Source organism: Emydura macquarii, unplaced genomic scaffold (genome assembly GCF_026122565.2).
Source record: "Emydura macquarii macquarii isolate MOO-44397 ecotype Brisbane River unplaced genomic scaffold, CSIRO-AGI_Emac_v2 contig_705, whole genome shotgun sequence".
Classification (NCBI taxonomy): domain Eukaryota; kingdom Metazoa; phylum Chordata; order Testudines; family Chelidae; genus Emydura; species Emydura macquarii.
In genome coordinates, this window is record NW_027130842.1 from 3,883,964 (window position 1) to 3,899,607 (window position 15,644).

The 15,644-nt window shown below is 39.1% G+C and overlaps 1 protein-coding gene across 6 annotated transcripts in view; it reads right to left on the bottom strand.

Annotated features, from left to right (window-relative positions):
* NHSL1 (NHS like 1) overlaps window positions 1–15,644 on the bottom strand; it is a 152,102-nt gene that overhangs the window by 21,688 nt on the left and 114,770 nt on the right. For 5 of the 6 annotated variants that reach the window (XM_067542308.1, XM_067542311.1, XM_067542310.1 and 2 more), the window contains exons 4-5: window positions 7,615–7,807; window positions 2,045–2,176 (exon numbers count right to left, since the gene is read on the bottom strand). In XM_067542308.1, the coding sequence (XP_067398409.1) occupies window positions 2,045–2,176; window positions 7,615–7,807 (325 nt within the window). The remainder of the gene's footprint in view (window positions 1–2,044; window positions 2,177–7,614; window positions 7,808–15,644) is intronic. The other variant, XM_067542309.1, reaches the window with a different exon arrangement.

Consider the following 15,644-nt stretch of genomic DNA (forward strand, 5'->3'; position numbering starts at 1 on the left):
ATGTCATGGTCCTGGGTGGTCTTAGGTGCTGGGGATACCCAACTCATTTGTGGTTCTCTGATTGAGGCCGGAGCGCTCCTAAGCAAGGAGGTGTTCAGTGTTGGGGGTCTGGTTTTCACTCTGACGCAGGGCAAAGTCATGAAGATGTGGCCTCCATTAGGAGGAACTTTAGTCTATTGTCCCTGTCTTTCTTGGTCCTGGGTCTCAAGTACTTACAAATCTGGCACTTCACTGGGACGTGTCCCTCTCCCAAGCATTCAGTCAGCGGTTGTGTGAGTTGCTTACCAGTATTTTCTTCAGGCAAGTCGCACATGGTTTGAAGCCCTGAGATCGAGGCATATCCCGGTGCACTGGGTGGGCTAGGCCCACAGGGTGGGAATCCTAAGTACTTAAACTAATCTAAGATCAATTTACTTAACTATTTACTCTCTATTAACTAACTATTTACATCTAATTACAGGCACAACCACTGAGGCATACCACTTGCAGAGCAAGAGAAGAACAGCATTCCAGCAACCATCACTGATGCAAAGAAAGAAATGAGGGGGTGGTGGGGTGGCAGCTGCCTATGTACTGCACCATGAGGATGCCACACCAGCGGGCACCAGAGCATACCCAGCATGTGCCACTAGAAAAAGCTTCTGGCAGCGGAGCACACGGCGCTCACATCCCTACATTGGAATGGACATAAACAAGTACTTGAAGAAGAACATAAAGTTGCTATGTGAAGATTCAAAACAGTGTTACAGTGTGTGAATCTTGTCTGGTAGCAAAAAGGAAGGTGGGATTCCCATAGTGGGACATTTTGATGATGGATTTTGAGGGAACTGTTCTATTTACAGCACCATTTTGTTCAGCACCTGGGTTTCCCATTTAAGTCTGCGATAAGCCTGCCTTTTTTATGTCAGAAATTGGGACAGGTGAGCTTGTTTTGCCTAATTTCAAACCTACTCAAACATCCTAAGTTTTGTGTTCTGCTTGGGAGACTGAAAAATGGAGTGCAGAAAGAAGGAAGACGGGGGGGGGGAAATGGAATAAAAAGAAATGGGTGGAAAAAATGCAGGGGAGAGAAAATATGAAAAAATAATCAATACATGAGGTATTATCAGATGTAAGGCACCCAGCTTGCACTACCTCAATTTTTTGGAAATTCTTATAATTGTAATATATAATTATTGGAGTCCCTTTGGCTAAAAAATTATAATTTAGAAAAAATTCAATTATCTTTAAAACAGGAAAAAGCATGGATTTAAATTACTGGGAAAATAAAGATTTGTTTACTCATACTAGTTTTGTAGGCCTTTAAAAAAAAGTTTGAAAGGGTTTGCCAAAACTCAAAGCTCCACCAGCTTCAAACATCCCTAACTTATTAGATCACAATCCTAAATAGTGTGGTTGCAACTGACTAGAAAATTGTTCCTCTGGAACATGCAAAAGAGTTGAACATCAGGACACTGAAGTATTCTCATTAAACATCTAGTTACTGTACTACTCTAGTATGTCTAGCATGATCAATGGGAGGATTGACAATGCTGGCATTTAAGAGGTTACAATTAGTTCTGAACGAGGAAGTGGAAGGTTCTTTGGGTATTTTTGTTTCAGTGTGAATGGCAGCAGACCTAGTAAGACAACCATTAATTGGTTTACAATGGTAAGGCATTCTTCACACCTAAAATGCCTAAACACTTCATTTTTATTTAAATGGATGCTTATATCCTGGAGCATGGGGCAAAATCTGTAGGAAGAGTCTAACTGCATGGATTTTACATCCCTGCAGATTTCTATTGTCCCAGTAACACAACTATTTCAAATAATGTGTTCCCATCAATTGACTGAAATCAGCAAACAGAGAAATTGAATTTCTAGATGCACAAACAATTTGGCCTGAATTAACATGCCTTTTGCAATAGGGTACACATTTATTTGGAACTTTAATAGGCTATCAGACTGTATTGACTTCATGAGCACTGGAAGATGTTATTAGTCAGGTAATGGTAAGCAGTGAAGATGAATAGTGATGGAATACAGTTCTGATGAGCCATACCTAGCTCCTTTTGTATGTTGTCAGGGACTCCTGTAATAGTCTTTCTCCTTTTGACTTTCTTCGGCCGTCTTACCACAGTGTCTGTGTAAATTAGAGACCGCCGAATGCTGGCTTGGCGGTCGAAATTCTCCCCTAATGTGTAGTAGAACAAGCAAAGCAACATTACTTTCAAGCACGCTGACATCATGCACTTTCTTCCACTAGCTCATTGTAGAAATGAAAAAAGGCATTAATAAATGATGTTAGCTCTGTCCTACAGTGAGGGTATACACTGAAGGAAAAGATACAGCATATCTTCACAATAAGGCTTGAAGAATATGTATGTTATAGAAAGGTGCATGGTATGAGAGATTTTGACTCCCTGGGCCTAATTCAAATCTGACTGAAGCAGTTGCTGTTCCACTAAAGTCATCAAGTTTGAATTTGGCCTCTTACGGTTTTGGTTTTTATTTTTTTTGTGGGGAGGGGGAGGAGACAGCAAATTTGATTGTTCCATGAAAATGAAAAAGTAATGCTGTTAATTTAGGAACAGATTTTGTGAAGGCAGGACCAATGGTAAATTCCTCATGTAGCTCCACCAATGCACCTAAATCTTGACCTGCAGCACTCTTTTTCAGTCCGAGCATTCTCAAGGAAACACTGCCAAGCAACTGTACCAAATTGGTATAGTTGTTTCATAAAGTGGATAAACATCTATTGGGAACCCGGGTGAGACCAAATTAATTTTACTTGTGATCTCAGCTATATTTCAGTCCCAGTTTCCATAAGTGAAAGGCCAAGAGTATTAATAAACTATAATACTGGTTACTATTGAACCCTTATAAATGGAACATTCATAATTGGACTACTACAGAATGAGGAACTTGTGTCATGTGTATATCAGAGTGCATTACTGAAGACAGCCTTATAGTGACCATTTACTGTATCATAATGGGACCCAGCAGCACCGCTCTAGTTAAGGTTGAGCAGCATTTCTTTAGAAACTCACTTTTCAGGGTTTCACAACTTGGCCATTTTAATTCACAATAAGATGAAACTTGGTTTATGAGTTGTCAGCCAAGTTAATTTTCCCCAGTAAAATTAGATTGCAGTGCGCAAGCTCTTTTTTCAATTAAAAAACCCCCACAAATAATTGTTAAAATAAAAATTCCCTTTAGATGAGTTTAAGCACTTTTAAATCTGCCTTAATTTGGAGGCACGGTTTTAAAAACAGGTGCTATTAACACTTGACCTCGTGTATTCTCTTGTCTTTTTCTATGTTTTTGTTTCATAATTAAAAAAAAAATCAATGGCCAAATTACTTACCTCTGAAAAGTGGCTACTGCACATAACACAGTAGCTAATGTACTTGTCAGACTTCTGGTTTACTTCACATCATTGTGATGTGCATTGTACAGGTAGTGTGGAAAATATCATAATTTCTACAACACTTTACATCTGAAAACACATGCCTAATAAGCATAGCAGTTCCATTCATCATATACAAAGGATTTGATCAATGTTAATGGATCATTGTGTCCCAATGCAGAGCATTCTTGCTAACCAAAATCTTTGTGACTGTATCAATTTCATCTCAGTGTTCAGGGTTCTGCTAATTAAAGCTAGGCCAGATTGGGATGGGGGGGAATTCCCCAGGCCCTATAATATAGGGGCCCCAAAACATTGTGGCAGATGTCTACTTGTAGAGGGCACTTGTAGAGGGTATATTTACACAGCAATTGGGAGGCGTTACGGCAGCACATGTGGGCATATGCGAACTACCTCATTAAAAATAGCAGGGTAGCCACGGCAGCATGAACCAGCCACTCAAGGACATGCCCAGATTCCCAGGCAGGCTTATTGGGTGGCCAAGCCCATGCCATCAGGGCTACATTGCTATTCTTAGCAGGCTAGCTCAAATATGGCAATCACTGGTCCTGACTGGAGTACAGATGTACCCTGCGGGTACGGCTACACAATTAAACATCTGCGGCGGCCCTGGGTCAGCAGGCTTGGGCTGTGGGGCTGTAAAATTGCTGTGTAGTCCTTTGGGCTTGGGCTGAATCCCAGGCTCCGGGACCCTGTGAGGGAGGAGAACCCACACCCAGCCTGAGCCCAAACATCTCTACAGCAAGATTTAGCCCTACATCCTGAGTCTCACAAGCCCGAGTCAGCTGACCCAGGTCAGTTGTGGCTGTGCCATAGGTCTTTTATTCCAGTGTAGACATACACTAAATGTAATGAGATTCTGGGACCCTTACTGCTTAAAGGTTCAGGATCATTTGTTAATCCAGCCTTCAGATGAACCACTAGCACTTCTACCCACATTACTATAGGTCCAAAGAACTGGATGAACTATCAACAGAAGGATTTTTGTTTCTTCAAAAATTTCTTCTTCTATTTAAAAAACAAACAAATAAATAATTGCAAACAAAACAGTGGGATTCTGACAAAATTAGAATGCAAAACAAAAAGACAAAAATATATAATCACAAATCCTCCAGAATAAAGTATTTTAAATATAATGAAAGAGAATTCAAAGAAGGAAATTCTCTGTTTATTAACACTGCCATTCCAGCCTCATTTACCTTATTCTGCCTTTGATTTTGCAGTATGGATTATGTAACGTGTGAAAGTCACTATGTTAATTTTGGATCCAATCCCGCAACCGTTACTCATGCAATCAGTCTTTGGTTTCAGTGGGACTACTCGTGTGAGTAAAGGCAGTAAGAAAAGGCCCAAATTTATATTGATGATGAATGTTAAGGCCAACGAAGAATGTTAAGGACAAAGTGGCATCATTACCAAATTAAGTTAAATCAGGATGTTTCATTCTTACTTTGAGCATTGTTTGAGGCTAAAATACATATTTATCCAAGTCTAATAAAGATATCTAAAAATACTAATTTTTGTTCTTAATGGTTTATAATAGTTGTCCTTAGAAGTCCTCATCTGAAGTCACTGTATCTTACTTGTTAAATCATGGACACAAGGTCAACAAGATGTAAGCACATGCTTAAGTGCTTTGCAGAATCAGACCTTTCTCTTTATTTTACCCCTTACTTATCTTACCACTCACCACCAGATGCTTTTATAGTTGGATGATGGTCCTAGCAAACTCACTGCAGCAGACACCACTATATGTCTCTTGATTAACATGTAGAACCTGCTGGCCACCACTCCACCTCTAAAAAATGAAGCAAAATCCCTGCGGAACAAGTTCAGCCCCAGTTTACCCTAGAGACTGAATATACTCCCAAACCATGTCTAGTCAGCAGTTTGTCAGCCTAATGTAGTAACCATGCACCTTCAGACCAGTCACCAGATTTGTAATATTAATGTGTTAATTGCAATCTGTCCTACTGAAGAGCTAAACAGCCAGCACACCGCCATGTGTTGCACATCCCAGTAAGATGCCTTGTAGCATATTCATTATTAACGCACTTTCAAAAATGCTTTCAATTTCCAAAAGCCACTTCTAGGGTTAGTATTTTATTTCAATCAAATAATAATGAATAGGGATTTTTGTCCCACTTCTGTGCAAACAACATAAGATTCATCAGTTATTAAAAAAGAATAAGCAAGGGAACAAAAGCTGCTATGTATGTTGCACAGCATGGCTTAAAGAGTGGCACAGAACTAAATATCATTCTTCATTTTTTTCCTCCCCTGTATAAGTAAATTTAACATAGGAAATTTATAAAAACAAAAGTTACATGGGGGAAAGAGTAAATTTTTTGACACCCATAATAGATTGCAATGAAGGATAGATCCCCTTCACTATGGCGCTCTCAGTTCATTATTTTTAAAGTAGCACAGTAATAATTTCAGAGACAAGAAAACCTCATGGCTCATATAGAGTAGTTTACATACCTAAGAGTAATGTTGCTTTTCTCTAATTACTTTCAGAGCTCCTTACTATCACTTTAATAGAAAGAATAGAGTGCAAAACAAATATTTCAAAGAAAGCAGGGTTTGTTACACCACTTGGATTAATCTTGATGAAATTACAAGTACAATTTGTACAGATTAATTAAACATTTCCAATATAGCTAATTTAAATTCATGGCAGTTACTTTATCTTTTTTATGAAACCACCCCCCCCACTTCTTTCCATCTGTTTGTCTCCCCTGTACATTTGCAGTACACAGAGGTCATTAATGTGAACTGCAGATTACTCAATTTATAAGTATGTTGTGCTCCTGCTGTCACAATATCTAAGCCATGCTCAGACATAATGATTATGGCAGATAATCCATTGTTCCCATAATACTGCCTTCTGCACCTGTGTATCCTATATTCCCAAGATAATGCCAATTGGCCTGTAATACTTCAGTGTTGTATTTGTTTATGCTGTTGATCTGAAACATTTCATTGTTTTCTGGTATCTTCTTTTAATGTTCATGATATTTTCTCTTGATTTGCAGATTTCTCTGTAGTATTTGTTATTGGCCTGAAGTTGCATAGCATTGTAAAATTTCACCAACAGAAACATTCAGCATTAAAACTATGTGGGGCTTTCACAAAAATATATTAATAAAAGGGCCATGTGTGATACAGTTATTAGTAATCAAACAGGAGAGGGGAACAACCCGTCTGAATTAATTATTAAACAAAATCAAATATCACACACTCTTGAGTACAATATAATGGTAAACCTGGAGTCAAATGGAAGCCATAGGGGGGTTAGAAATAAGTCAGAAATTATTCGAGTATCTTCCTATTTCTGGCATGTAAACATAAACACACATATCTTGAACAAACTATAATATACAACCTTTATAATATTCATATACAAGGAAGAATTAAGTGTCGATTTAATCTTTCATGAAAGTTCTAAATTGGGATACATCAAAAACTTTTCTGGGTCTAGCTGGTTTTCAGCAGTGTAACTTCCATAGTTTTAAATAGGAACTATGCAGCTAAAATTGCCCACAACATATTTTTACATTTAGGGTCAATATATTACTGAGACTAAGGAAATATGAAATACATACATAACAAAGGGAGGAAATTTACCAGCAGTCATAAATATAGGCAGTCCCACAACACTTTTTATACCCTCAACCTACTGCTTTCCCTATAAGTCTCTTACCATCAATAATATAGTTATATATAATTTTTTTTCAAAATTTTGAAACTCTCCCACTTTGGGGGACAGAAACCTTTTGATAACTCCCCTTCCATAAATTCTTAAGAGAAAATCCTGAAAATCATTGCCAGTACTAAAATGGATGATTTTCCATTACAAATTTTCATTGTAGTTCATTGCAAAATGTAATTGGCAGCAATTTTCCTGTTGGATCTCAACTTCTATTTTGTTTCAAGACCACGCTGTTTAGGATATTTTTTCATTAATATTCATTTTAACCCATTAAAAAATAAGAATTTTCCTTCATTAAATTAAGTGTCTGACTAGGGTTCACAAACCACTGTGTTGAAATAAAGGTGCAGTAACTTGTATTTATTTCAGGTGATATAACTAAACCATGTGCTTCAGATAAAAATAAAGAAACAACATTGACTAGGGTCCATCTTCCTCCCTCCCACCCCCCCAGGCATTCTAAACACCACTAAAATTAAAAGCCTACCAGTTACATTAATAGGAACCACATCTGTTTGGACCGCTTGTGCTTGCTGTCGCATTTTCTCCTCTGGTGTTGGCAATGGAAGTGACTTGGTCCAGTTAGTTTGGGTGTTGATATCAGAAAATTCATTTGAAACTGGCGTTCTAGTTCTCCTGATGCTAATAAGCTTTTCCTCTTCTGGAGAAGGGGCCGAGCACTACAAAAATAAATGTATACAACAGTATGAATTTCTTATAAGAAAAAAACGTCAGGCCAAATTGCGATAGCCTTACCCACAATGAACAGTACTTGACATTGCAAGTAGTCTCATTGCAGACAGCGGGACTATTCGTGGAGTGAGATACTACTCAGCAAGAGTAAGGATATCATGGCCTGCCCATAAAAAGTATGATCTAATTTTTTTTTTAAACGACAACCTGTTATTTTTCCAACAAAACTGTTCAAATTCAAGAGTATATGTTGAGTAGCAAGAGTAACGGTCTTGATTGAGCATGGCAAATGATAAAGTTATTTATTAATGTAGTCCTTTTTGCAGTTTTTACTTCCAGAACAACTGCATTACGTGCTGTCAAATTACTTAACTTCTGTATTTGCCTCCTTGTATGCCTCTCTTAGTAATGTGCTAGTAAGGGACATTAAAACTGAGCACTTGTTTATCTAGCAGTGATGGAGCTAGCGAACAGGAGCAGCTAATAAGGGAGTTTTGCGGGGGTGCTCTCCAGGTGAAGGAGGAGCATCTACGTGACCCTTGGGATGAGTCTGTTGTCTGTAGTGTGCTTGCTGCTTAACTGAAGTATATCATGCGGTCTGTATGTTTGGGGGACTGTGTGCTGATCCTAGCTGTCTGCTAGGCAAGGCTGAGAACTTCTTAATGAGGCTTTGATCTCCAAGCCCTTTATCACCCATCAACCCTTAAAGAGTGGGCAGTGCTACTCAGGGAGAACCAGGGTTTTTCTAAGAGACCAGAGGAGCTAGCAATCAGGGGCAGCTAATGGGGAGTTTTGCAAGGGAGTTCACTGGGAGCTGGGGGGAAGGAGAGGGTGTTAGATACACTTCACTAACATTCTGTAAACGAAAGCCAAACACTCTCCCCCCAATAAAAAACAAACAACAAAAGAAAGAGTTGCAGGAGTAAAAAGAAAATGCAGGTAGAAATCCAGCAACAGAGTGGGGACTCTCCAGTTTATTGCACTGAATGCAACATGTATGATTACCTGCCCTATGGGCTGGTGGCATACGTGTGCATTCAGTGCAAGGAGCTCCTGGCCCTCAGAGACCGTGTACGGGCTTTGGAGACCAAAATGGCTGAACGGAGGAGCTAAGGGAGGCAGAGAGGTACACAGATGAGACTTTTCAGGACACAGTATAATGGTCCCACCCCCGATATGACAGCCTCTGTATTGACGAGGAGGATGAAAGTCTTAAGGAAGGAGGACATCAAACTGGAGCGGAGGGAAACAATCCCATAGTTGGGAATCAATAAAGCTAACAGAATGTTGGGAATCATTAGGAAAGGGATAGATAATAAGACAAAAAATATTGTATTGCCTCTTTATAAATGCATGGTACGCCCACATCTTCAATACTGTGTGCAGATCTAGTCACCCCATCTCAAAAAAGATATATTGGAATTGGAAAAGGTACAGAAAAGGACAACAAAAAGGATTAGGGGTATGGAACAGCTTCCATATGAGGAGAGAATAAGACTGGGACTTTTCAGCTTGGAAAAGAGACAAGTAAGGGGGGATATGATACAGGTCTATAAAATCATGAGTGGTGTAAAGAAAGTCAATAAGGAAGTGTTATTTACTCCTTCTCATAACGCAAAAACTACAGGTCACCAAATGAAATTAATAGGCAGCAGGATTAAAACGAACAAAAGGAAGTATTGCTTCACACAAGCACAGTCAACACATGGAAATCCTTGCCAGAAGATGTTGTGAAGGCCAAGACTATAACAGGGTTCAAAAACAAAAAAAGTTCATGGAAGATAGGTCCATCAATAGCTAATAACACGGATAGGCAGGGATTGCTGTTTGCCAGAGACTGGGAATGGCCAACGGGATGGATCACTTGATGATTACCTGTTCTATTCATTCTCTCTAAAACAGGTGACATTGGCCACTGTTGGAAGACAGGATACTGGGCTAGATGGACCATTGGTCTGACCCAGTCTGGCTGTTCTTATGTCTTTTTAAGGATGTGCACAATTTGAAGAAGAAGCCTGTTATGAAGAGGCAGTTTTTGATGCAGCTCGGTGAAGCAAAGAACTAAAATAAAGTACAGGAGAGAAACCTTGACACACATCAGCAATAAGGAAAAGGGTATATGCTGATAATATCAAGGAACAAAACCATTAAGTTCTATTCGAGGGCTGACCAAGAAACCCTAACCAACACTGAATTTTACTGGGAAATGTAATTATTACCACACTATCACCGTCAGGGTTTGTATACCTGGTAAAGTCATTCCTTATCAAAGGACCATGCTTCAAATCCATGCCGCTATTTGGGGTAGGTGGGTAGGGCACAACAAAGGTCACATATTATTTTCACTACCCAAAATGATAGCCAAAAGCCTTTCTTTTTTGGCACTAAGTGACATTTGTTTAGTGGTACCATCATTTGTTATACTATGTGGTCCAAATTCTGGGGCTATGCATGGTGGGGAGGGGAAGAATGTAACCCCCTTCTGATGTGACTATGCTGGTGGCATCAGAAAGACTAATTCCAAGGGCAGTTTGCGCAGTGCATATGCAGAGCAGAGGGCACTGTGCACACTCCATAAGCTTGGAGATGAGGGTCAAGATCCCTGAGCAACCTTTCATAAATTCTCAGCTCTCTTCCCATGCTGGGGCCAGGGAGGTTATGGTAGCAAACCCCAGTGGCAGGAGAAGAGAGGAGAACTGTAGAAAAGTGCTTGTTTAGAAAGAAAAACAAAACCTTTTTTAAGTGTTAGGAGAAATTGCGGTGTTGGGTCTTTTCTTTCTCTGACCACCATCCTCCCAAGACCCTCCATCTTCAATCTCTACTGGGACGCTGTGCTAGGTGAAGTTACCCACTCAGTCCCCTTGTCATTCTGCCAGGTAGGAACAACCCCTTATTAGGGAGGCATTATCTAAAACCTGCTCTTCAATGAACTATCTGATCCCTGTCTGCCCCTGCCATCACTCATTCCTCATAGCTTGACTGCCACCTATAGAGGTGGAATCTGTGACCCTCTGTAGGTGCTTCGCAGCCACCATTTATGGGCCTGAGACTGAGGATTTGGGGAGAAGTCTGTGTAAATTATATATCTGGGCCTAGGACAATAACAACACTGTACAGTATTTCCATGATAAGGGAATATGCTTTGAAGTTTAGGATTTTCTTTAATTTAAAAGAAATAAGCAAAAAACGGAAGGTTCTATAGACATTTTAGTTCCTATATTTCTCTACTGAATAATATATTGATGATACTGGTGTATTTTATGATCTATGGACACTTCCATTTATATTTTAGTGGTTCCAAAAACCAACACAGTTTTAATAAGTTCATTAAATCCTGCAAGAAGCTCCCTGGGCAGATCCCTGTGGCTATGCTTCAGTGAAGCCAATGGGAGTCACTTCATGCAGAGGATTGAGGTCTAACCTGCTTAAAAAAATCTCAACCCTCACAACGTTTTTTTTCCAACCACTGAAACATATAACAAAACTACATGAGCTATGCAACCGAGAAAAACTAACAAACACTATCACATAAAGGAATGGCAGCTTGTATGCCATTATTCAGTCCAATTTGATTTAAAAAAAAATAGCTGAGTTATAATGGGTTTCTAATGAAATGGCAAATGACCCTGAACCGTAAGTGGTGTTAACCTGTAGTGCTACAGTACAATAGAACAAATAGGGAAAATGGTGTGCATGTTTGTTTTTAATGGGGTAGTCAGAATCTGTTTGATAGTGAGTAACATTATTTCCATACAAAGGTTTTTCTCTCTCCTTGATTTGTGCGCCAAGGGACATATTTTAAGCACAGTTTTGCCCTTTGTGTGTGACAATAAGCTCCAGTAACCTACTTTTCCTCTGGTTGGTTGATACTGTCAAAATCGATAACTGTCACACTGAAACTATGTTGTACTCTAGATCTCAGCTGTCACAAGGCAATCACCAGGGGCTGCTCCAGTGTGACAAGCGACAGAGATAGTTAAGAAACTCTTCTTCCCATTCAAGAAAATTACTCAGACAAACAGGGAACAGATATTTTTCTTTTACATGAAGCTCTTGTACAGTAGAGTGATCAGATGGAGGGGAAACAAAGGCATCTGGGATGGGGAAAACAATAACTATGGTGCAATCCCGATTATCCAAAGATTTGGGGCAACTGCCTACATTTTTCAGAAAAATCAGGGTTCAGAAAATTAAGGGGGGGAAAATGAACTGACCAGCCAAGTGAGCAAACAACATCACAGGTGAAGATCCTTGTGAAAAGTGATTCAAAGCACTATTTGTGCTGACTGTGCCTAAAATGCTGTTTTGATGGAAACTGCTCTCTCAAGCAAGAGGGTACATTTGTATTTCAGTTAAAAGGGAGTTTTGGACATTTGGGGTTTTTTTCGGGGGCAGGGTGGGAAATCAGGCTCCAACTATAGATGAATTTTTCCCTCTGTACTGGCTTCTGGAAGCACACAACTTCCCCTTCTTCATATTCCTGTGAAGAGCGGTAGTGGTGGGTGTTATTTGTTTACACTTTTCCATATCAATGTACTGAAAAGGCATGACGTTTACAAAACTGTGCACAGCTCACCTAAACTCACCAAAACTGTGCACAGCAGTTTGTGTTGGGGAACAGCAGCCTGGGTCAGTTTTGCATTGAAATGGTTCATCTCTAAATTGCCCGATTATAGGAGATACAGATTTCTTGCCAAATATGAAAATAGGCCTTTTAAAAATATTTCAAGGTCATCTACTTTTCTAGACTAGCGCATAGGCCGATTAGATGAGGGACAGCTCTAATTGGAGGAATGTCTTTTAATCAAATAAGGCACATTACATCACAGTGGTAGCACAAGGGGAAATACTACTATGAGATTATAGCAAATCGGTGTAGCCATGAACAGAGTATTTATGAAATATTAGAAAGGGATTTTGCCATTTAAAAAAATTTCCTTCTTCATATTAGCCTTTCTTTTGAACCAATAGGTCCAAATTTCAAAGTATGGCTTCTGATTTGTACGCATATAACTTTGTATGAGCTAGTGCCTAATGCTCAGTTTTTTGCTGCATATGAAAATGATTAACTGGGACCATATACAATTTTTCATTGATGTGCACAACTGATATTACAGAAAAAAATTTGAACTCAAACAGAGGTTGGAGTGAGACCTCCCCCCTTGGAAAATTTGGTTCGCAAAGAAATTGGCTCAACAAAGCTGTTTTCTCTAAACTCTTCACCACTTTGTTGTGATGCTGTCCCTCAGTTTTCCCATTACCTATAAAATGGTTTTACTTCCTCAGAAGATTTATAATATTTGCTTCAAAGACACTAACTGGCAATTGACCCCAGGGTGATTATTTCACAGCATGTTCTACCTAAATTTCCTGTTTACTTTTAATCTCCTAATAGAGACAGATTGTGCCCCAAAGGTTTCTAGAAGGTCATGTGGAAGACCTGTCTTCTCAAATGACAAATTAAAGCTCTAGAAATTTTTCCTTACAACAAAAAAACTTGAAATGTATAACCATGCCATTCACCCTGCACACTGAATTTCTATGACTAAAACTCCTCTGAACAGATAAGCAGAACTTTGCTTTGGATAAGAAAGCATCAATTCAGCTTTCTATTCATGTATATCATTGTCCTGTTTGCAGTATCTTCTCCCGGCAAATACTAGTTTGATGGCTTCATGTGCTGTTCTGTAAAAACAAACAAACCAACCAACCAACCTACCCAAACCAAACACCTTTACATTCCTATCCTGGTCAATCCCCAGTTTCTGTAATTACTTCATTTAGTCATTTTAGTGTGTTTTGGATCACTGCTACTTTCACTATGAATTTGCAGTGAATTACATTAAATTTGTCATCTACTGGTCCAATTAGTGGCAATCCTCAAATCCCTCTGAATCTGGGAGAATCCTCATTATTGATTATATATTTTCCTTTTTCAGTCTCACTTACCAACTTTGTTATTGGTATCTAAATCATTCACTTCATATTATAGAATCACAGAACCATAGGACTGGAAGGAACCTCGAGAGGTCATCTAGTCCAGTCCCCTACACTCAAACAACATCTGAAACCTAACCTTCTCTCTGTTTCCAGGCAAGGTGGCTGGAATGACTTTTTAGGTACAGTTAGCATTTCTTACATTATTCATCTCAAAATGGACAACCTGGACAGGCTTATCTGCAATTCTCTTGATTAATTCATCAGCCCCTTAGCCTTTGCCCCAGAACTTTTATCACTCACTATCTTGTTAAGGGAGTGCTTTTTTATGAGTAGAAATGACTCAGCAAGAAAGAAAGCATCAAGTCTTCTACTATCACCTTTATCGCCTCTTTCCTCTGTTGCTAGTGTTTCTTTACTTATTTCCTAGTGCATTGGAATTCTACAATTTGAATCGCCCTTTGAAGAAAATGGGTGGGATTTTCAAAAGTTCCAAGTGATTTAGAGGCATAAATCCCTTTACTTTCAATATGACTTATGCCTCTAAATCACTCTGGCCTTTTGAAACTCCCATCCAACATATACATGAGATTTCCTTTTGGACAGTGCCCTTCTGTTAATCTCTTCACTACATTATCTCCTCAGTGCCTTATGGTTTCCTAGACAGTGCCTCGTATGACATTTGTTTCTGCTATGCAGACACAACAACATTACAACTGCCAGCCTGCCATATCTTTGGGGTATTAAGAAGCAGGAAGCAGTATAACACAGGACCTTTGGCTCCCAAAGGAGTACAGGCCTCTCTCAGCCTGTATACACTAAAGGAAATTTCACCAGTGAAAATCCATACTGTTACAAGAGCCAATGCAGCCAGTTCAGAGCTCCCATAACATCAATGTAGGGTTTTCAAAAGGGCCTAAGGAAGCTAGGCACCCAGTTCTTTCAGACTCCTTGGAAAGTCAGTTTCAAATGTCAATTCCCATGTCTAAATACTATTAATAAATTCCTTTCTACTGATGAATTCTACAGATCCCACCTTTGCAGAATGCTGAAAAGAAAAGAGAACAAACAGCTCTGATAAGCAAGTGACAAATATATATTTTCTTCCCTATTAACAAGTGTGAAGTATATTTTGCCACCCAACGAATAAGGGCACAGTATGATGTATCTCTGTGCATTCGGCATTCCTTACTGTGAAATCATGCTTTTCCAAATCACAGTATGTGAACGTTTTTGGTAACTAATAGAATTAGATCATCAGCATCAAATAGGAATTGAATAAAACACACTGCTCACTGTGGCAGTTTCAAGAGAAGCAAGTGTTAATAGGTTTGCAAAGGTGATGAAAATGTGTTAGTTTATCAAGTAAAAAAGAATCCTGGGCTGCAGAAAACTGAGCTAATACGTAAAAAGGGCATGACAGGATTTATCATTACTTTTGTTGGTGGTGAATTTGGTTTGTTTTTACAAAGAAAAAGCAGCAGGTGATGGACAAAGAATAAAAGTACAGTAAGATTGCAGATGTGCTAATGCTACAGCAACATCAAGCTACAACGAGGACAGCTTGATGCTTCCATTATGGCTAGGTACCTTGATGCTCCATGGAACCAAAGAACAGCAGACGCTAATGCAAGACTGAGACAGGCAGTCTAACAGACTAGACTGTTGAGTGAGAGAAAAAGAAAGAAAAAGAATGAGTGAAAAAGAACGAATGAGAAAAACATGTAAAAAGACAAACATTTAATTTCTATAGTACATACACTTTCAGAAAGCAAGGGGGAATCAGTTACTGAAGTAACACATTCTTATTTCTGTATCTTTGTTACTAGGAAACACTGTCGGCCAAAAGTACTGAGAGTTTCTGCCTTCTTTTTAAAAAAAAGAGAA